At 41.6% G+C, this 22334-nt stretch overlaps 1 protein-coding gene across 2 annotated transcripts in view; it reads right to left on the bottom strand.

Annotated features, from left to right (window-relative positions):
• Positions 1-22334, bottom strand: part of PAPPA (pappalysin 1) — a 234087-nt gene that overhangs the window by 116474 nt on the left and 95279 nt on the right. For both annotated transcript variants that reach the window (XM_075120284.1, XM_048822770.2), the window contains exons 7-8: positions 17771-17892; positions 9278-9785 (exon numbers count right to left, since the gene is read on the bottom strand). In XM_075120284.1, coding sequence (XP_074976385.1) covers positions 9278-9785; positions 17771-17892 — 630 coding nt within the window. The remainder of the gene's footprint in view (positions 1-9277; positions 9786-17770; positions 17893-22334) is intronic.

Here is a 22334-nt window from a genome sequence, read left to right as displayed (position 1 = left end):
ATTTGGCTGACACTCCCCTCAGACCCCACACAAGTGGATATACAAACAAACTTCAAGTGGATTTTTGTCTAACCTGATAGACATTAATTAGTCTAATCCATTTGCCTTTTATTCTATTCCTGGGCACCTTGCTGTGAACTCCATCAATCAAAGTTTGGGTCCAGATCCCCAACTGGCATAAAGTGTCATAATTCCATTGAAGTCTACAGCATTCTGCCCATTTCTGCCAGCTAGGGATCTGGCCCTTGGATTCTAACTTGTTTGCCCATTTGACATGGACAGTGGTTTTCCATGCAGTATATAAGAGATGCACATGCTCAGCAGTTGGTATTAACCATAGCCGGAGGAAATAACAAGTATGCCTCAAGTTTTCATCTCAGCTGAGTGCTTTGTGTAGCATATTTTGTATTACCAAGTGGTTCTAGCAACCCAGAGTCTGACCTTTCCATTGAGTTCAACAGAAACTAGACCAGGCCCTCAGCCAACTCTTTTCTCACTCTGTCTTGGCAAGCTAGTTCTAGTACCACATCAATATCGACATCTTACCCACTTCCACAATGCTAGGGAGCCTACACATCTCATCTATGATGTCCCAGATATTAATGATAAAGCAATGATCAAATAAATTAGAATTTGCACGTAACGTGCTTTTGTATACCACTGGCAACAATGACACCAGTGAATACAAGATTAAAAATACACACCTATGGTACAGTTTCTACTGTCAATTACACTGGCATCAATCTGGAGTAACTCCACTTATGTCAGTAACCTTACTCCAGATTTACACTGGTGTAACAAAAAAAGAGTATGAGACGAGTCCAATTTCCAACCTAGGTTAAAATGTCCATTCTATACTTGGTGCTCAGATCAGCACATAGGTTCCCATAATAGGTAACTGGTGCTGTTCTGAGAGGTCAAAATGCAGTAACGCACACGTTAATATAGCAACCTAACTCTGAAAATTGAGCCCCATGTATTTTTCTAGCAGATAACTTGGACATTAAACTACTGAAAAATTTTCCTTTAAATAGATCATTTTCTTCCTTCATGCAAATGCATGACGTTTTAAAGTAGCAAACATATATATGCAACTGATTAACTCCAGCAGACTTTGATATAATCATACAAATATTTGCCCTGGTACCAATTGAAAACACAGTAGCAAATTTAATAAAAAACAAAGTTTGCAGCCAAGGTCGCAAAGATATTTCTTGTTTGTGTTTGAAAACAAACTTTTTAACACTGATGGACAATTTTTAAGTTTCTTGGTTAAACAAAATAAGATTTTTTCTTTAGAAGGATGACAAGCTCCTTCTGAAGCTTCTTAATGGGATCAAGTTACAAATTCCACGATAAAGTAACTATTAGAGGTCCACAGTCTTAAATGGGAGTTTGTACCCGAGAGGCAGTTTTATGGACGTATATAGGTTAAGGGGCTCAGCACCTGTTGGTTATTAAAAAAGCAGGGAGGGTGGAAATCTGTTTTGTTCATTTCCTGAGCACGGTTTCAGGTGATGTTCATTTGAGGTATGAGAGCTTCTCAATTAGAAAAGGCTCCTGTGAAGTTCTGTCTCAGCAATTTCAGAGAGAGGGGTTTGTTAGGAGTTGATCCAGCACCAAGGACTCTGGAAGCTAAAATGTATCAGGATGCATCTTCAGTTGGTATAAACCAGCTGGGGATCTGGCAAATAATCAGCTACCCAACTACAGTGTGTCAGTTTGAGATGGGAGCAAACCAACCGGGAGGCAGGTTGGAGATCGGAAGGGCCGTCATCAGCAACAGTCACTGCTGAACCTTAGCCTTGAGCCATAATTTTGAGATATTAAGGACATGAACAGGATCAAGCCTGAGAGGTTGTCATAGGCCCCTCTCTTTGTTCAGAATATTTGTAAGCCATTATATGCCTAAAAGGGTTTCTATCGTGCCCATCAGTGTCCTATCCAAATGGGGTACTAAGGGAAGAGCAGCATTGCAATCCCAGTCTAGCTCTGTTTTCAATTCCCATTTGATTTGACTCTGAGTTCCAACTTTATCAGAAGCTTAAGAATATAGGAATGTCCATACTGGGTCAGACCAATGGCCCATTTTAGCCCAGTATCCTGTCTTCTAACAATGGCCAGTGCCAGATGCTTCAGAGGGAATGAGCAGAACAGGGCAATTTATCAAGTAATTCATCTTCTGTTGTTCAGTCCCAGCTTCTGGCAGTCAAAGATTCAGGAATACCCAGAGCTTGGGTTTCCATCCCTGACCATCTTGGCTAACAGCCACTGATGGACCTATCCTCCATGAACTTATCAAATTTTGGTATTTTAATCCCACACAAAAGATATTAAAGATATAAAACTAAGTGTCCAGCAACTGATTAGGCCAATAGTTACAAAAGTAATACCAAAAACTAGACTAGCTGATGCTGCTGATAAAAAAGCAGGTAACACATTTCTGCCTCTCTTGTGGTATTCAAGGCTCAGACCACGTTTTACAAAGGAGTTATTTTTAAATTGTTGCATAACACATGCCTGTCCAATATTTCTTTCCTCAATCAAGCAAAGAACATGCATTTGTTACTCTTGGGAGATTCCTGGGGCTTCTTGCCTTATTTAGAAGCCCAAATAATAGGTACATAAGAAGGGAAACATCAGCTAACAGTAATTATCCATGAGTAACGTACAGCCAAATTCACTGCAGCTCTGAGACTGTTTCACCTGCAATAAATTATTTTGCCTAATGGGAAAGGTCCCATTTAACCTTCATATCACCTTGCAGCTAAAAACCCTGTTGCCAGGTTGCCAGTTCAAATGCAACCATGGCTGGTAGTGACTGAAATCAGTCATCTTCAACTAATGTTTGCTTGGTGGCCAATATGGCTTGAGTTGGTGGTATCAGTTCACGTTCTAATGGCTATCTGTCTACAGCTCAACAGTGGGCCACATCCTTGCCCCCTCTATAGCCTCTTTGTACGGCTCTGGCAGGGCATAGGGCTGCTAATCCATCTTAACATGCCTCCTGAGGATTTTCTTTGCATAGTGGCAACTCTCCATCACTACTCCCAGCCCCTGGAGAAGCAAGTATCTCTAGGGAGGAAAGAGTCATGGTCAGAGTGCTTCTGCATTCTACCTATTCTCTGTGGTTGGAACCACCCCATGAGGCACAGACAGCTGTGAGTAACTTACAGCAACTCTGAAGCTCCTCTAAGGTAAGGTTTCCACCAGAGCTGGAGGTGTAATTCCCAGCTGAGGCAGATGTACTCATGCTAGCTCTGCTTGAGCTAGCATGTGGAAAATAGCCATTCAGGCTAGCCACCTGCGTACGTTCCCATACAAGATCTTAAGGTATGTATTCAGGCAGCCGGCCTGACCTGCTGCTGGTGCCATCATAACTACACGGCTATTTTTGGTGTGCTAGCACCCGTATTTCTACCCATGTCGGGAATTACACTACCTAGCTGCAGTGTAGACATACCCTAAGTTGAATCTGGGGCCAAAAACGGTCTCGGCCCTGTCTCAGGATCAGCGCACTGCTAAGGCATAAGCCCACCTTTGCTCTCTCATTCCTAATCTTACATCAAATGCAGCTCAGCCAGAACAGAGACTCTGGAGCTGTGTGTTTTGTCCAGTGCCACACGAAGCTATGGTGTTACGTAAGTAACCACAACAACTAATAATCATGACCCATCACCATAGCTAATGCAGCTTTGTGCAGATTTAACAGGAAAACTGCCTAGTGAGTGGAGAACGAACATGCCCTCTTGCTTCTCCAGGTCAGGACTAGAACGCTTTGGCAGGGGGTGGTACAGGGGAAGCTTGCAATGCCTATTCTGTAGGTGGTGGGAAGCAGATTTCATTCTCTTGCAAAAATAACCTGGCATTTTTAAACCAGTACTAAACTAATAAGAAAAGAAAAGAAAAGAAAAGAAAAGAAAAGAAAAGAAAAGAAAAGAAAAGAAAAGAAAAGAATGTGGCTGCCAGCTGCCAGCTCTGATCAGCTAAATGGAGATGTATAATCCCTAGCAACAGCAGCAATATTAGCCTCGAACATTTGATTGTATGCTCTTTGACGCAAGGACCTGGTTTACTTCTTCTGTAAAGTACCTAGCACGCTACTGGAGGTTGTAAATAATCGCAACATACACTTTAGCTTTTAGTAGCATTGCATATGTGAAGGAAACACTCCAAAAGGAATATTAAGGAGAATAGTAGAAAGGAAAAAAAAAAGTGGATTTTCTCTTTTTGGTTTCTCTCTGCCAGGCACTTGGTGTGCTGTGTGTGGGTGAGCAATGGTACATATTCATACCTGGAATGTGTGACTAGAATTAGTCATCCTCCCTGCCCAGTCTAAGATGTATGTCAGAGGTGTGGTGGTGAGAAAATAATTCCCCCCCAGGGCCTGGTGGCAGTGATCTTACCAGTGTTTGAGCATCTCTACTTCAGCCAGAGTCCTTTGTCTTGGACTAGCAGTCTCATTCATGCTGAAGAGGAATCTGGAGCTGCTTACTTTCAAGTGTTCTATGACACCTCTGGAAGCAAACTTAAACCAGCCTCCAAGCCTCAGAAGTTTTACTAACAATTTGTACAGTTCCCCATGACTAGCCTCAGGCTTCTTAACAAGAATACACAAGCAACAGATGGGATTCAAGAGTCCTGGTTTGTCAATGTGCAATTTGGACCAACAATATCTCTCTTGCTCAAGTCATCTGTATGCTGTCTTCTGATTAGTTGCATCATACTTTTTTTCTTCACATTATTTTCAACTGTATCATTGGCTAATGGCCTGCTCCATGCCCATTGACTGTTGCCTTCAATAAGCTTTGGATCGGGCCCTAAATGCTGAAGTCCTTATTCAGTAGTTGGCTTTACTGAAACCTTTGCTTGAGGACTGAATGACAACTGACGAAGGGAGATTCCAAGACTTGGCCAAAAGAGAAAAAGCTTCAAGCACATTTGGTCCGTGTCTAGGTGGTTAACAGTCTCTAGCTTGCCGCAAAATGTAACCCTAGACCCACAATACAAATGATTTCTCCATCCAAAACCGTGGGGATGGGTGTCACAGGCAGGAAACAAGTAAGGCTGTGATGAAGCTTGGGGGTCTGATTCTCTCCCTTGCATCACTTCAGTTCTACACTAGTAAAGCCCCACTGAAGACAATGGAGTTTCACCAGTGTCAAACTGGTATAGAAGAGTGAAGAATCAAGAGGGTTTTTGCGTTGGTGGTTTTTTTTTTTTTTTTTTTTGCTACCACATACAAACCACGCCACATCTACAAGGCCTCTTACCATTTAAAGCAAATAACAGGAACCAAAGCCACATGCACCTTCTCCCTATCCTGGGCACTCCTGCAGAGCCAGCTACAAGCCTTACATTTGTATCTAAACCCTAACAGACTGATTGATAAAAACCAGTGAACATGTTTCATGAATGACCTGCCATGTAGCTAAGGATATAGCTAAACTCTCTGTTCTGTAACCTGAATGGTTGGCTCAGACCCAGTTTACATCACTGCCACATACAGACATAAAGGCAGGAGCCCAGGTTTCTAGGGACCCTGTGAAATCCCTATTGTATCCCCTGTGGACTCATGTCCCAATTTTACTGTGGGATCTTTAGTGAGGGTCTGAATTTCTTCTCCATGGAGCCAAGTGCCACTGACTTCAATGGGAGTTACGCATGCCCCATGGCGGGAGGACCAAGATCCCAGGATTTTAGTGTGTATAGGAATTCACAGGAACAATACAACCCAGCTGTGGACTCTTCAACGACAGCTCAGTCTCCCCAGAGTTCCAGCACGCACTATACAGCTATAGTACAAATTAGAACTTTGAACAGACCACCTCTGTCTGTACGCTGCCCATTGCCACCAATGCACAGGGAGAGCCGGCTCTGTGATGGCTTCTCTTCGCCAACATTTGTTCCAGATAAAAAGGCTGCACTCATGAAAAGGGGGTGACAAGTGGAGACTGCTGTGGCTATGAAACAGGACAAGTCTTTTGTGAGTGACATCTACCCATGTTCTCGACATCTTGGAGGAAGCTTCCCATCCCAGGCTTTCTCTACTTTATAAACTCTCCCTAAAAATTCAAGGGTTTTTGCTCCAGAACAAATGTTGAGCTACTGATTACATGGCAGCTCTAACTAGGTCAGCATACCAGGCTACAGCTGGGTTCAAAAGGTTTTGTGTTAACTGGTTTGACCATCCCTAATTATTTCTAGTGATCAGCCTGAATGAAAACCCCAGAGCTGAACCCCCAGGAGTATTGGGGAACTTTGGATCTGGATGTGCACTCAGATCTGAACTTTGCAGGCAAGTCCCCTCTCTACTTATTCCTAGAGCTGTGAAGAACTCAGCATTTTCACACTGCAGCTGGTTCGCCTATTTTATTTATTTATTTCCCCCCTATTTTTGGTTTATGTCAGTTCATAGCTGATGAGTTTCCCTTTATTTAATGGATTCAAGAAAACCTGGACATTCAAAGTCTTCTGAAGCTATTGAGATTTGCCTGGTTACTCTATAATCTGCAGGGATGAAGGGGCCATTCAGATCTCAGCCCCATCCTTTTGAAATGTTCCCTGATCTCAGCCTGCTTGAGAGCTGAGATTCTAATTCAACCTGAGAGCAGGCAGGGTTGGGATGGGTCTGTGTTCCTTAATAAAAGGTCTGCCTTACTCTAGCTATTTTCTCTCTCCTGTAAGAGCACCTAATGCTGACTAGGCAAGAGCCATCAATTAAGACTGTCTCCCCTTTCAGCTTAGGGGGATGTTCTCTTCACCAGCAGGAAGAGGGTATGAGAAATTAATTTTCCTTTCATCACTGCCACACCTGGGGAAAAGATCCTCCTCAGAGAAAACAGAACAAGCAAATATTTTCTTTAGGAAGAAAAGAGAAAACAGAGACCAAGGTCAGAGGAGGCAGGGGAAGAGATGTGCAACTTCCTCCACAATATTTTTATATACATGTGTGGATGCCACTCTAGTCAATCTGGAAACATGCAAAAACAATGAGGAGGGGTAACTGGGCTGGGGTTTACGGAGAGACAGATGGGCTGCACTGTCAGCTGGTAGCGGGATGCTGAGTTCCACGTATACAGAATCAAACACACAGGCAGAAGAGAATCTGGGCTCAGAGATATTTCAAAGTGATATTTTATGTACGTGTTTACATAGGGACATATTCTAGCTTCTCTTTCATGGGTGCCTTGGTGAGGGGCCACCAGCAGCCCTCTCCTTTCTGCTTGGTGAGTAAAAAAATACTCTGCCCAGACTGATGATGGAAAGCTTATCCTGCCTCAATCTAGCTCCTAACTGAGAATACAAAGGATTCGGCCACATGACAAAAGAAAGAACCAATCAGATTGTGCACTTACACAATCTACCTAGGGATCTATTTGGTCCTCATCACTATAGTACCTGAGCTATTACCCACTGCCCACCCAGGAGATAGGGCAGTGCTATTATCCCCATTTTACAGAGAGGGAGGCACAAAGAGCCCATGGGTAAAATTGTCAAAAGGCTCTAAGTGACACAGGAGCCTAAGCCCCATTTTCAAAAGGGACTGGTGAGACTAAGACACATTGACTTTCTGTGGCACTTAGGAGTCTAAGCTACTTTTAAAAACAGGACTTAGGCTCCTAAGTCAGTTAGATACTTTTGAAAGTTTTATCCCCCATGACTTGTCCAAGGTCACAAAAGAACCTGGAGCAGAGCTGGGAGTTGAACCTTAGGTGTCCTGAATCCCTGGACAGTGCTCTAATCACAAGATCATCCTCCTTCTCTCAAAACCAATTAAGAGGACTATCAGATAGAGGTCTGAAAAATATTCAGAACAAAGTTTGATAGAACAGTGCTCAGAATTCAAAGGTTTTTTCCTCCACATTTCATTATGAACTCAGAATTCGGCCCATTTCATGGAACTTGTGCTAAGGAATGCATATGTTTCAAGCAAAACCAGTCCTTTTTTCCAACAAGAATGGGCCAGTTTTCCGGCAAAGATGCTTTTGCAGAAAAAACCATGGTAAAATTCACAATTTCCCATATTTCCAAAAGGCCAATGGCCTTATTTACTGTAAGTGCCAGCAATATTGCAAATCAAAGCACCAGTCCAGGAAAATACTTTAGCGCATGCTTAACTTTAAGCATCTGAGGAGCCCCAATGATGTACATTTTTTGGTTTTAATAATTAACCTGGATTCTCATGCGCTCAAAGACTATTTGCATTCTCTCAGTTGTACAGTTGGGCTGCCAAAGTGGCAGTATCTTATAATTACTGGATTGTTAATTATTCTGTTTTATTATATTTTAAAACTCTTTAGAAAGCTGTAACGATGTAGTCTTCCTTGCTATTAGCTATTAGTAGTAAGATTATATTTTTTTAAAATTAGCATGTGCTTTCCTTAGCAGCTTTGTTCCTTTTATCTGATGTTAATTTTCAAAAGGGCTTCATTGTGTTGCTAAAGATGAGTGAATAATTACTAAAGAATACTTTTATTAAACAGTTTTGCTTTTTTCTGTTTGTGGAATGTCTGTGAACAGAGCATGAATTACTTTGAAGTTATTACACTATTTTACTTTTCCTTTGGTTTAAGTTGTGCATAGCTGATTGGCCTAATAAAAGTCACATGGTAATGTTTATGTTCCCTGATTGGATAAGCATAACCCTTCTAATCAGGCTTTAGGCTAAAACCCAGTGTGAAATTCACCTGTGTACAGAGAACTTGCAAAAGGCACGTTTCATGTAAGTCCCACTCAAATCTGCAAACTTTTGTGCTAACAAAACTCAGCTGCAGAAAGTGATTATAAGAGGGATGCAAATGTAGCTGAAATAAATTAATTAAAAATGTAAACAAATATATGCACTTCTCTCTCTCCCACCCACCTACCAACCTCAGCTTTGGGTGTTCCCAATAAGAGCACTCCAAATGGTTTCCCACCACAACACACATATTTCTTACAAAAGATATTCTTCTGAGTGTCGCTATGCAAGTCCCAAAACCCTCTCATGGATTCTCTCACAAAGTTCAGAATTTGGATAAGTATTTGGTAGTCTGTGCGGTAAAAAAAATATCTGAACTTCTTGTGCCTGCAAATCTAGGCTGGAAAGCCCACGAGGTCCGGCTGTCTCATGTGATTTTGGTACCTCCAGTTCCAGACATATACCCTGAGAGTGCCCTCTCTTGCGGAGAGTCAGCCTCTCTAAGTATTTCAGAACCCTGCCATTCCAGTGTAATTTTATGGGGAGAGACGTTTCCAAAACCGTGTGTCCATCCTTCTGACTAGAGATACTTACGTGTCCACGAATCTCCTGCTGAGGTTTGAGATGACAAATGGAGAACCAGTCTGGAAGGGAGGGTCCCGGATCACCTTGTACCGGATGGGTCTGCAGTCTGTACACAGCAGGCTTCGCGGGATAGAGCTCAGCATGGCCGCGTCAATCTCCAGGTGCTCATCCAAGGTATAGATCTGGATGCCGTACACTTCCTCGCCCACCTGTTTGGCATTCAGCTTGATGGTCAGAGGGATGTCGCAGAAGACGTTCTGGGGCCCCAGAGAGATGTTCTTCCCGCCGATGGTCAGCAGCTTGATGTCATTCACTGCTCCGCTGGAGTCCCAATCCGTGGAGACAAATGTCACCCAGACTGTGAGGGACTCTGGGATCAAGGGATAGCGGAACTCCAGCTCCAGATAGCAACCCTGGGGCTCGGGACAGACTGGCGGTACTGTGTGCTGGTGGACCCCTGAGTTGGGACTCCAAGTCCTGACACTGGGTTTACAAGGTTGCTCTACATCAGGGTGACCTGAAGGAAAGGCAGAAGCAAAGAAGAGAGATAAAGGATGTTAGAGACTATGGCTTAGCACTGATTTTACAGTCTTCTGAAATACAAACCTACAAGCTAAGAGTAGAGCAGGCCACCTCCAGGCAGGGAGATAAGCTATATATTTAGATGGAAGGATGAAAGATATCAGGACTGAGAGACTGTGGAAGGAAGTAGGAGGCTACCTAGAACTGTACCCTACATTTCAGAAAGGTTTTGTGTGACACAGCAATTGGGTGAGAAATGAGCTCTTAGGTAATCTGTCCTGTCCAACTGCTAATGCAAGATTGTTCTGTACTGTACAATATGAGCTGGATTTGCCAGCACATCATGGCCATGCAAAAGAACCACAAACACAGTTTCATTGGCTGGCTGAGCACAGTTTAGGGCTGCCTTTCATCACCAGAGAGGCACAAAACATCTGGAGGTATCAGTAAACCTGGCCCCGTATTTTCAATCTCCAGTTTCAAGTGAAGGTTGCTACCACTGTGATGATTCCACAGTCTGAAAGAGCTCAAAGTGGCAAATGATTCTTTCCAACAATCAGCCTCAATTCTCGTTACTTTAATTTCACCTCATTGCTGCTAACTATACCCTCTTGTGGCATTTTATTATATAATTAGGAAGAAAAAGAATCCTTACAATGTTACTGGTCCATAAGTGGATGGAAATGGAAGAATTATCAATAACAACACAGAAAAGGCGAAAATGTTCAATAAATACATTTATTCCATGTTTGGGGGAAAATGAACAGATGATGCTCTCTCATCATATGATGATGATGATAATGTTCTGTCCATTCCACCAGTATCTCAGTAAGTTGTTAAACAACAGCTACTAAAGTTAGATATTTTTAAATCAGCAGATTCAGATAATTTACATCCAAGAGTTCTAAAAGAGTTGGCTGAGGAGCTTACTGGATGGTTAATGTTGATTTTCAATAAGTTTTGGAACACTAGGAAAATTCCGGAAGGCTGGAAGGAAGATAATGCTGTACCAATATTTTACAACAGTAAATGGGATGTTCCGGGTAGTTATGGGCCTGTCAGTATGACATCAAGCTGGGACAAGATAATGGAGTGGCTGATATGGGACTTGATTAAAGAATTAAAATAGGGTAATATAATTCATGCCAATCAATGTGGGTGTATGGAAAGTAGATCCTGTCAAACTAATTTGATTTTTATAAGATTATAAGTTTTGTTGATAAAGGTAATAATGTTGATGTAATATACTTAGATTTTATAAGGCATTTGACTTGGTACAGCATGACATTTTGATTAAAAAATGAGAATGATATAAAATGAACATGGCACACATTAAATGGATTTAAAGCTGGCTAACTGATAGGTCTCAAAATGTAACTGTAAATAGGAAATCATCATCAACAGGGTGTGTTTCTAGTGGGGTCCTGCAGGATTCTGTTCTTGGTTCTACGTTATTTAACATTTTTTTATTAATGACAAAGTAAACAAAAAATCAATCACTGATAAATTTCGCAGATGACACAAAAATTGGGAGAGTGGCAAATAACAAGGAGGACAGATCACTGATACAGACTGATTTGGATTTCTGGGTAAACTAGATGTAATCAAACAATATGTATTTTAATATGGCTAAATGTAAATGTATACATCTTGGAACAAAGAAAGTATTTCATACTTAGAGGATGGGGGAGCTCTATCCTGGGAAGCAGTGACTCTGAAAGGATTTTGGGGTTGTGGTGGATGATCAGCTGAACTTGAGCTCCCAGTGTGACACTGGAGAAAAGGGCTAATGCAATCCTTGGATGCATAAACAGGGGAATCTTGAGTAGAAGAGAGGTTATGTCGCTCTGTGTCTGGCACTGGTATGACCACTGCTGGAACACTGTGTCTATTTCTGATGTCCACAATTCAAAAAGAATGTTGAAAAAAAGGAGAGGACTCAGAGAAGAGCCAGGAATAGGATTAAAAGATGAGAAAAACTGTCTTCTAGTGACAGACTCAGGAGGCTCAATTTATTTAGTTTAACAAAGAGAAGGATAAGGGGTAACTTGATTACAGCCTATAAGCACCTAAATAGGGAATACATATTTAGTACAGGGCTCTTCAGTGTAGTAGAGAATGCTATAACATGATCCAGTGGCTGGAAGCTGAAGTTAGACAAATTCAGACTGGAAATAAGGCATAATTTTTTAACAGTGAGAGTGACGGGGAAGTTCTCTGGCCTGTGTTAGACAGGAGGTCAGACTAGATGATCACAATGGTGCCTTCTGGCCTAGGAATCTATGAATCACTTTCAAATAATCTATTTCTCTCCAAAGGACACAAAGAACAAATAAAGTGCATTTGATTACTCTGAAGGGCAGCTACATTGTGCTGTTAAGAGGTTGACGTGTTCACAAGGGCTCTTTGGGTGAAATTCACTACTGTGCTGAAGGCCAGTACAAGGCTGATGCCGTGTGATGGAAGCCCAGGCTTTTGGACGGAAGTGGTGCATAGACCTTGTGTTGGCTCTGTGCTGTGTGAATTTCACCCGTTGTGATGAAATAACGAGAAAATGTGCTCTTAAATTTCTCACCACTGGCTTTGCTCTACAACACAGGAGGTATTACTAAAAGCTAATGAAAGCCACAATGCTTGCTGGGCTCCCAAATAGTTGGTAACATTACAATCTGGCATGAAATCATGTACTGAAAGATCCAGAGAGGTCGGATGGGTGGAACAGTCGGTAACAGAATCCAGTGCGAGCTATAAATTCCCTCTTCCTTCCCAAATAACCACACGGAGAGGGAGTCAGCTGGACAGGGAGAATACAAAGCAGAGGAGAGAAGGAAGGGAAAGTAAAGATAAAGAGAGAGAGAGAGAGAGAGAGAGCACACAGCCGAATGTAACAGAGGAAGAAAAGAAGGGAAACAAAGCACTGGTCAAACACAATTAAGAGAGGACATGAGTGTTAATTTAAAAAGAAAATGCCAATATGTGAGTTTTTCTCATGGTCTGCGATCCTCTGAAGTGTTAGAAATATGTTTTATTATTTATTATTTATTTCCCTGAAGGTTGGCTTGTAGCAAAGACTCTCCAGTTCAGTCAAAAGGAGTCCAGATGCAGAATGATTTCCCTACAGCAAATGCAGTCCTGGCAGAGGGCCAAACGGTGACACCCTTTCCCCATTAGCCCCCTCCACACGTACCCTTTCTACCCCTCACACACATCCCTGTGCAGCAGGAATGGCACTTACCTCAGGCATGGAAAGAGACCCAAGATCAAGTAGCAGTGACATATTTTGAAGGAAGCCAGGGCTCTGTTTCAAGCTCTGTACTATTTCTTTAGTTAGCTCTCCCTTTCTCACGATTCCAGCAGGGCAACTGCTGAGCCCCCATCTACTCCCGCCGCCCCCCAACCTCATTCCTGCTAGGCTTACAAGTATTGAGTGTTTGATCAATCTGAGTAGCAAATAATCCATCCAGCTCAGATTATCTCAGAACATTTGCTGCAGTGTGTATGCGCGGTCTGGTCCAACGGTTACACTGTATCTGGTACACTGAGCTCCTGACAGCAGCCCAAAGAAAACGTTTTACCCACAGATCCCCAAGGACTTTCGACGGGGGAGGATAAGTACCATTTGGCAAATGGGGAAATTGAGGCACAGAGTGGTTTGGGGCCAGGCCCAGGTTTTCAAAGGTGGCCACTGGCTTCGGCTTCCTGTTTTTGGGTGCCCAAACTGACACGTCGGGCAGGATTTTCGGTGGTGTGCTGCACCCATGGCTCACTTTGGCTTCACTGGGAATTGCGGGCACTCGGCGCCTCTGAAAGTCAGGCTTGAGATGGGGCTCTCTTAAAAAGGTCACACAGTGCATGAGTGGCAGAGCCAGGAGTAGAACCCAGGGTTCCAAAAGTTAGCGTCCCATCCACTGGACCACATTGTCTTTCTTCCATTCACCTTCCCTCCTTCTTCCCCCTTTTCTTTTCCCAGGTTTTCAAACCCCAGACAGTGCTGCAATGCAGACTCCTTTGGCACAAATGAGAGACGTCCTCAGAAAGGGTGCAATCCACCCAGCACAACGCTTGTGCGACACTTACACAGCCAGTGGGCTAACTCCCCCACAGGGGGTGAATTTCACTCCAACTGCAGAGAGTTTAATACTACAAGACATTTATCCATACTAAGCAACAGCCGTTTTGAGTAGCTACACTGTATGCTTGACCACGGCCCTGCATAGACTGAAAGTCTGAGCAAACTACAGACGTTACTACTTTAAAAAATTTCAGGTAGCTCGATTTATTTAATTTAACAAAGAGAAGTTTAAGGGATCATTTGATAACAGTTTAAAAATACCTACATGGGGAACAAATATTTGATAATGGGCTCTTCAGTCTAGCAGATAAAGGTATAAAGCAGGTAAAGATCCAATGGCTTGAAGTTGAAACTAGACAAATTCAGGCTGGAATAAGGTGTATATTTTTAACAGTGAGAGTAATTCACCACCAGAATAACCTACCAAGATTCATGGTGGAGTCTCCATTACTGACAATTTTAAAATCAAGACTGGATGCTTTTTATAAAAAAGATTCTTTTGGGGAAGTTCTAGGGCTTGTGTTATGCCGGAGATTAGACAAGATGATCACAGTGGTCTCTTCTGGCCTTGGAATGTATGAATTTATGATTAGTCAGAAACTGTGTTGAGCTTAGATAAAAGTTTATATTTAATTGTGGAGAGTGTGAAAAGTCCTACTCCATGCACCTTTGGGTTTCTACGGCAGGGTGACTACGGCAAAAGGAAGAAGTACCAAACACGTGGCAGCATTTTTAAACAAATTTGCTTTGTGCCCCTTTTACACTCGTCTTCTGCAAATATGCCAGTAAATGAGTCAATCGGCGGGAACAATCATAGCAATGTCAGATCCTATGCAAGCAGTGCAGAACGGACACGAAGAGAGCATTTTGGATTTGCAAGCATGAGTGACCACACTAAACCCTGATTCACTGAGTTGCACTCATTCATTCAGGGCAAAAAAAACATACCATGTGACCTATGTGTCAATTAAGACAGCTCAAATTCGAATATGGAATGAACCGCTCTTGAGCAATGTATTTGGCCATTGCCAGAGGCAGAGTACTGGATTGTTCAGTGGTCTGATCCATCGTGGCTATTCCATGTTCCCAGCTTCCCTTAATCAGTATGACACAGGCAACCACAACCTACCCTTGACTGACAAAGAGAACTTAAGGCTTGAAATTGCAGCAATTGGGTTCATTGTAGCTTTTGATCCATGTGAGAACTGTGGTTTTCTGGTAAGCTGGAAGAGTACCGCAAAGTATTTCCCATGAATATTGGCTCAAACTTTAAGATGAGCTTGTTTTGACCATGCTTTTTCCTCTTTCAAGGCTGCTTCCTATGACCATTCAAGTAGTAGAGTGTTTACACACATGAATCATTGCAGAAAGTGGTTTTTAAGCTTGCTGAATACTCGCAGAGAGACAATTAACGAAGTCAGGCAATGATCTAACTAGGCTGTCTGCAACTAAGACCAAGTGTGCAAACACAAACACACACAGTTACTGTATGCCAGTGACTGGGTGGTGATGACGGAAAATTACAGACCAGCAAATGCCATCCACTTGGTAGATCTTATATATGGGAGAGGACACGAATGATTAACACAGTAGCCAGACACGGTTTCCAAAACCCCTCGCCATAGCTATGGTCCAACTGCAATTGAATGAGATAGATAAGGATCTGACTGCACATTTCATAGCTAAGAATATGCAGGCACACACTGTGACAAGAGGAAATTAAATGTAAACTCTGCAGCCCGCTAATAATATCTTACAGTGGCCCATTTTTTCTAGCAATATTGCCTCTGGTTAGGCCTGTGTGATCCAAAAGGAAAAGGTGGTTTCAAATTAGCGCTAGTTGGAGACATTTAGACAGAACCAGATATTCCGATGCATTGTGCGGGTCTGTCAATATCAACATGCTTTGCGGAATGCGGTTGATTTCACCAGAATTTCATTCTGGAAGAAAACGGGGGGGTGGAGTGGGGGGGTAGGAATGAGTTTTGACAATGTTGAAACATTTCAATCTTTTGTTTTGAAATGACTTATTGTTTTAACAGTGTTTATCTTTTGTATTATATTTATGATATATTATAAAATGTATATATACAACTTCGACATGTAAACAAAATGAATAGAAACAAAATGGCTTGACTGAGACCCCCAAACTAATTTTGGGGGAGAATTTTCCTTTGTGGAGAATTTAGAAATTTTCTATTTTTGGTCCAATTCGGAATAAAGCCAGAGTTTGAAATCTCAGAATCCTTTGTGAGATGAGACTTCCATCCTCTAGCCAGCTCTAGATCCAGATTTCTCTAATCCTGCTTCTCTGCTCCCTCACCCTGAAAGATACAAAGCCCCACTGGCTTCTTCCTACTGCCTCTAGATTATAGTAGTTACAAGTCAACAAGTCAAGGAACAGAAACAATGGCATGGAATTTATACAACCAACCACAATGCATGTTTAATCTTTTGAGTATCATCCATTCACTATTTGTGATTAAGACACAGACTTAAAAAATGGGAACAATCTGTCAGGTGAACTTGAATGGGGAATGCATCTGAGGGCACTGAGATCTGCTTGTGGACATTCAACAGACAGGGGAAAAAAAAGAGGCTAGATACACTGAATAAGTTATTCAGTGTGAATTATTCACGCAATCTATTTTCTGGTGAACGGTTCATCTGTCTCTCATGCTCTTTCAGGAGACCAAAACCTTTGACAGCTGCCTTGCCCATTTCTGATCCCCTGATCATCTTGATGAGATGAAACCAACAATGGGTCACAGCTTCTTATGGAAAACCAGTTCAATTTCTACGAAGCTCAGAAAGATATTTCATACCATGATTTGTGTCTCAATTGCAGTGTTTGTAAAATATCCAGCTTAATATCTAAATCTAAAGCTGGAATAATCAGTGCTTGGACAAAAATCTGCTTCATATGGATGAAAAGAGGGAAAAGGAAATATATCGCAAGGATTCCTGATGAAAAAGTTTTTCTTCTAAACTATGGAAAAGGTTCTGCAGTCCCCAGAAACCAATGAAGGATCCTATATTAAGATACACTAGGAAGGTAGATTATAAAAATTTGGGGCCCAATTCTCCATTGTCTTAAATCAGTTCTACACTGGTATAACTCCATTGAAATGGACAGAGCTACACCTTATAAACTGGGTGTAACTGAATGGGGAATCAACTCTCCCAAGCTTTTCCTAACCTTGTTGAGCTAAAACTGCATATCTAGCAGGTAAACATTTAAACTTGTGCTGTGTTGTTGGTTTGTTTGGTTTTTTAAATTTCTTGGCATTAACTGCTATGCAGGACTATTCATAGTAACACCCCATAAGTCAGCACTTGCCATTTGGGATACATTGAAATTAATCAATCATTAATCAATCAAGGAACTGATTTTGCCTCCCTTATTCCTGCTGCTGGGTACTTTGCTCTGTAAGTAGTCCCCACTGCTTTCAATGAGGCTACTCCTGGAGTAAGGTACTACTCAATGCAAGTAAATGTGGTAGAATCTGGGCCTCAATAAATAAAATTAAATATTGCATTTTTGTGGGTTGGAGTAAACAGGCCTCTCTGTCGGCACCTATTTCACTTCACGTTACAAATCAGATTAGTTGGTTTCTTGGCACAGTTCTGCTCTCAGAAATTCATGCTCAACTCCCACTGACTTAAATGGGAGCTGTACAGGTACGTCTGAGCACACAGATTTCAGCTAATGAGCTATGCCATGGCGGAAACCGGTCCTGTGTGCTTATCTGCCCTTTATTTTCGTTCATGCCACATGAAAAGATAACCAGTGTTCACTTTATCTCTTCCTCATTTTGCCCCTTTCTCCCTTCTTTCCCATTCTAGTGTTTCCACCCATCCCCCACCTTTTCCCTTCCATGGCAGAGCCATCCCTCCCTCCGACTCACCTTCTGCTTCCCGTGGACTCCAGTGCCCAGATGGATCACATGGCATTGGTGAAGAGGCACCGAAGGCATATTGCACCAGGCCTCTTCCTTCTGTACACAGATCACATGCTGATCCCACTTCTCTAGGAAGCCAGGAAAACAGAAGAACACATCAACTTAGTAACAGCTGAATGAGCTGCTTCTCCTACAATACTAAAAGCCACAAGATTTAGAATTCAATTTCACTTAACCCCCTTTTCTTAGGGCATTGGCAAACTGCACTTTTCAGCATGACCTTCTGTAGGGTTCAGCTAATAGCCTGTGAAGACTGCATCTGTGTTTTTAAAATGAATACAGAATACAAAATGACAGCAACTTGTAAAACCATGCTGGGTTATTTATTTTTTCTTCTCTACAACTGGATCAAACCCCAATGAAAGAAAACCCTGTCTAGTTGTTAAAGCAGAGAAATAGGCATCAGGAGAGTGCAGTTCCATTCCTGGCTCTGTCATGGACTTCATGCATGACATTAGGTAAGGCACTTCTTCTGCTGCAATTTCCCCCTCTGTAAAATATGGTTAATAACAGCTACCTGAATAAGGTTCTGTGAGCAAAGATGGTAGAGTATGTGGAAAAAAACAAACAAACAAACAATCTCACTGATTCACAAATATTTTTACTAAGTGCACAGGGCCAGAACCTCAATGGGTGTAAATTGTCTTACCTCCATTGACTTCAAAAAAGCTCTACTGATTTGCACCAGCTGAAGATCTGGCCTGCCCGGCAGTTTGCAATGACTCTGGGTCTTATTCATTTGGAAGTATTTTTGAAAAGTGTTTGCAGACCATGAAGGTATCACAAATTTTGGCACAAATAGATTATCCATTCAAAGATGTGGCATAGAGAGACTACATTTATAGAGTTTGTGGACGACACCAAGCTCAGAGGGGCTGCAAGGTCAGAGGGTAGGATTAAAATTCAAAATGATCTGGACAAACTGGACAAATGGTTGCATGCAAATTGGATAAAATTCAATATGGACAAATGCAAAGTACTCCACTTAGGAAGCAACAATCAATTGTAAAAATACAAAATGGGAAATGACTGCCTAAGAAGGAGTACTGTGGAAAGGGATCTGGGGGTTATAGTGGATCACAAGCTAAATGTAAGTCAATAGTGTAGCACTGTTGCAAAACAAGCAAACATCATTCTGGGATGTATTAGCAGGAGTGTTGAAAGCAAGACATGAGAAGTACTTCTTCTGCTCTACTCTCAGCTGGAGGGTTGTTTCCAGTTCTCCAGTGGCACCTTAAAGACTAACAGATTTATTTGGGCATAAGCTTTCGTGGGTAAAAAAACCCCCTCTGATACTTGTTTCCAGTTCTGGGTGCCACATTTCAGGAAAGATGTGGAAAAACTGGAGAAAGTCCTGATGACAGCAACAAAAATGATGAGAGGTCTAGAACAGTGTTTCTCAATGTTTTTTGTTACCAGTGACCAGCTTACTGCCTTCCTAATCTGTGTCAGGGAGATCTCAGGGACCGGCGTTGATCCATGGACCAGTTGTTGAGAAACACTGGTCTAGAAAACATGGCCTATGAGGGAAGATTGGAAAAAACTGTGTTTGTTTAGTCTTGAAAAGAGGAGACTGAGGGGAGACATCTTTACAGTTTTCAAGTACATATAAGGTTGTTACAAGGAGGAAGGTGAACAATTGTTCTCATTAACCTCTGAGGATAGGACAAGAAGCAATGGGCTTAAATTGCAGCAAGAGAGGTTTAGGTTGCACATTAGAGAAAACTTCCTGACAGGGTAGTTAAGCATTGGAACAAATTGCCTAGGGAGGTTGTGGAATCTCTGTCACTGTTTAAGAATGGGTTAGGCAAACACCTGTCAGGAACCGTCTAGTTATTACATATTCCTGCCTTGAGTGCAGGGTACTGGACTCGATGACCTATTGAGGTCCCTTCCAGTCCGAAACTTCTATGATGGGTTACCTGCTATTCAGCATTTGTGGGTCTTCCATTCTAAAAAGTTGACCACCCATTCAGGGAGCAGAAGAATATCATGTGACTTCAAGTGACCAATTGCACAACACGCTGGTTTAACTCCACTACAGTATTTCATAGGACATGTTAACTATTGAGTTAGTCATGGTTTGAGTAAATAATAGGGCTCAACTAATTACCATTTGTAAAATGCTTTAAGATCCTAGGATGAAAGATACTAAGTAAGTGAAACACAGAATTATCACCAGGCATTTGTGTTAGACCCTAATGGTAATTTGTTTACTAGACCTTAATAGCTAATAGTTCTCAGTCTCTCTACAAAGAAACTCCTGCAGCAGCACTTGCTCCTGGAGGAACACAGGGCATGGAAATCCAAGTTTCCACATTTAGGACTGCTTTTTACTTAAATGAACAGCTATAGTTTCATCATAGGTTATCATGGTGGAAAAAGCAATAGTCTTACAGAAAAAACATTTTCCTTTCTCAGCAATGACTTGGAGGTAAGAGAAATCACAAGGAGCATCATGTGGGATAGGCTGTGAACAGATATTCTCCTCTTACTTTTCCAAACTGGGAGCAAAACTCAGCCCCTGTATAACTCCATTGGTTAAAAAAGGAGCGTTACGCTAGGGACGACTCTTGGGTTAAAGCTTTCGGTTTGTCTAATTATGCACACGTGGCCACACAAATCCTGTAAGCAGACATGGGCACCAGAACTGATTAAGAGTTTGCTATTACAGGTTTGTGAATCTCTGAGCCAGATTCTCCACTACCCTGCAAATGAGGACAAAGTGGGTTTAAAATGTTACTAATTCAGAATGGCAATAATTTATACTGAATTTGTACATGTATACTGGGTGTACAGGGTAATGGAAAATCTCGCCCTCCATGTTTTTTGAGAAACGAAGTACTGGGCACATTTCAGTGTATGAAGTTGATGGCATAGAGGTGATGTGCTCCCATAATTACACATTTGAGTGGAATGGATTCAGTAGCCTATACCGAGACAAACCTTATAGCAGCCTATTTAAAATGAATTTGCAACTGAACAGTGGAGAAATGCCATCCTCTCCTGCCATGGCTGGCTCCATCCAGATTAAAAGTTTTTGAAGATAAAAACACCTATATAGCTTACTTGGAGTTCAGAATCTCTTCCATGTCCCTGGAGACATTTAAACTGTCAAGGGTGATTAAAGCAAACAAACAGCAACAAAACCCCCAGTTATCTATATCTAGGAATTGTGCAGCACAAAATATTGTATTGCAAAGAATGAGATATCAGCAGTTCCATGGAAATTAATGCAGTTGTCTTGATGAAGAGTTGGAAGATCAGATGCACTCAGTCCGTTCTTGCCTGAGCAAGCCACACGACACAGCCCCATAACAATAACTGTTTATATTCCAACTGTGCATATCAAGCAGTAGCCACATGAATGGATGCTTGATAACAACAAGATTAAAATAGGTCTGAGACAGTCAGGAAATGAACAGGGTTTCTCCCTCCCCCTTTGTTTCCTCTTTTTTATTTTTATTATTATTTTAAACACATATGTTTGACATCAGATTCTGGTAATGCTTTTATTCCATGAGACAGGTCTTCTCTGCAGAATACATGGATGGCAGGTACAGCAGATCTGAGCTGTGTGAATAACCCATTTTTCAGTTTGGGTTGACCCAAAATCCATTGCCCCAATTTTTTGGTGAAACAAAAAAAAAAAAAAAAAAAGGAAGTAAAATTCAAAATGAAAAGTAATTTCAAATAAAAAAATCAAAATGTTTCCTTTTGAAAATATCTAAACTAAACATTTCAATTTTTTTGGAGTTTTTCTTCCTTTATTTTCTGGATTTAAAAAATGGGCAAATTCAACACAATTCACAACATGTTTTGGTCAACCTGAATATGTTTCATCCCAAAAAATTCTGCATAGCTCTATTCTAGACCCATGTGACTGAGAGGCACTATTTACCCACAGATTTGAGTGTTAAAAGACTTAGGGGCTCAGTAACCTACTAGAATTTAGGAACATTCATTCAGATTTCACCCTGGCATGGCACACTAGCCATACACTACATAAAATACAAAGCTATGGAGTCATTGGATTGACTTAATGTACCAATAGTGTAGGTATCTGGTATAACTATGTTTGCTGAGGTTATAAATAAATAACACTCTCCTCTCCGCGTATATTATAGAAAAATAAGATCACAGAATCACCAACTCAAAGCTTTCTAAAATCACAGATCAAGGCGCCCAAAATAATTAGATTAATTCGTTTCTGGCTCTTTTTATTTTCTTTCTGGTTTTGAGCCTTTAGGGATCACATTTTCAAGATTTTCTCTGCAATCATGAGGGACAGAAACATGCCTTTTTTAAAAATGAAAGCTTAGATTCTCATGTAATCACCTGACTCCAGAAGCTGGGCCTTTAAGAAAAACAATGAATATTGCAAGACTTGTGACAAAATCACAAGAGATGACAATATGAATTTACACTAAAATGTCTCCTAAAAGACACCTAAGGAACTTGGCCCTTGGTGTCATGCTTTGTGTCTCACCAAACTTATGAAACTTAATGG

Source organism: Caretta caretta, chromosome 16 (assembly GCF_965140235.1).
Source record: "Caretta caretta isolate rCarCar2 chromosome 16, rCarCar1.hap1, whole genome shotgun sequence".
Taxonomy (NCBI): domain Eukaryota; kingdom Metazoa; phylum Chordata; order Testudines; family Cheloniidae; genus Caretta; species Caretta caretta.
Note: the sequence above shows the minus strand (reverse complement) of the source record. Positions and strands in the feature narration are given on the sequence as shown.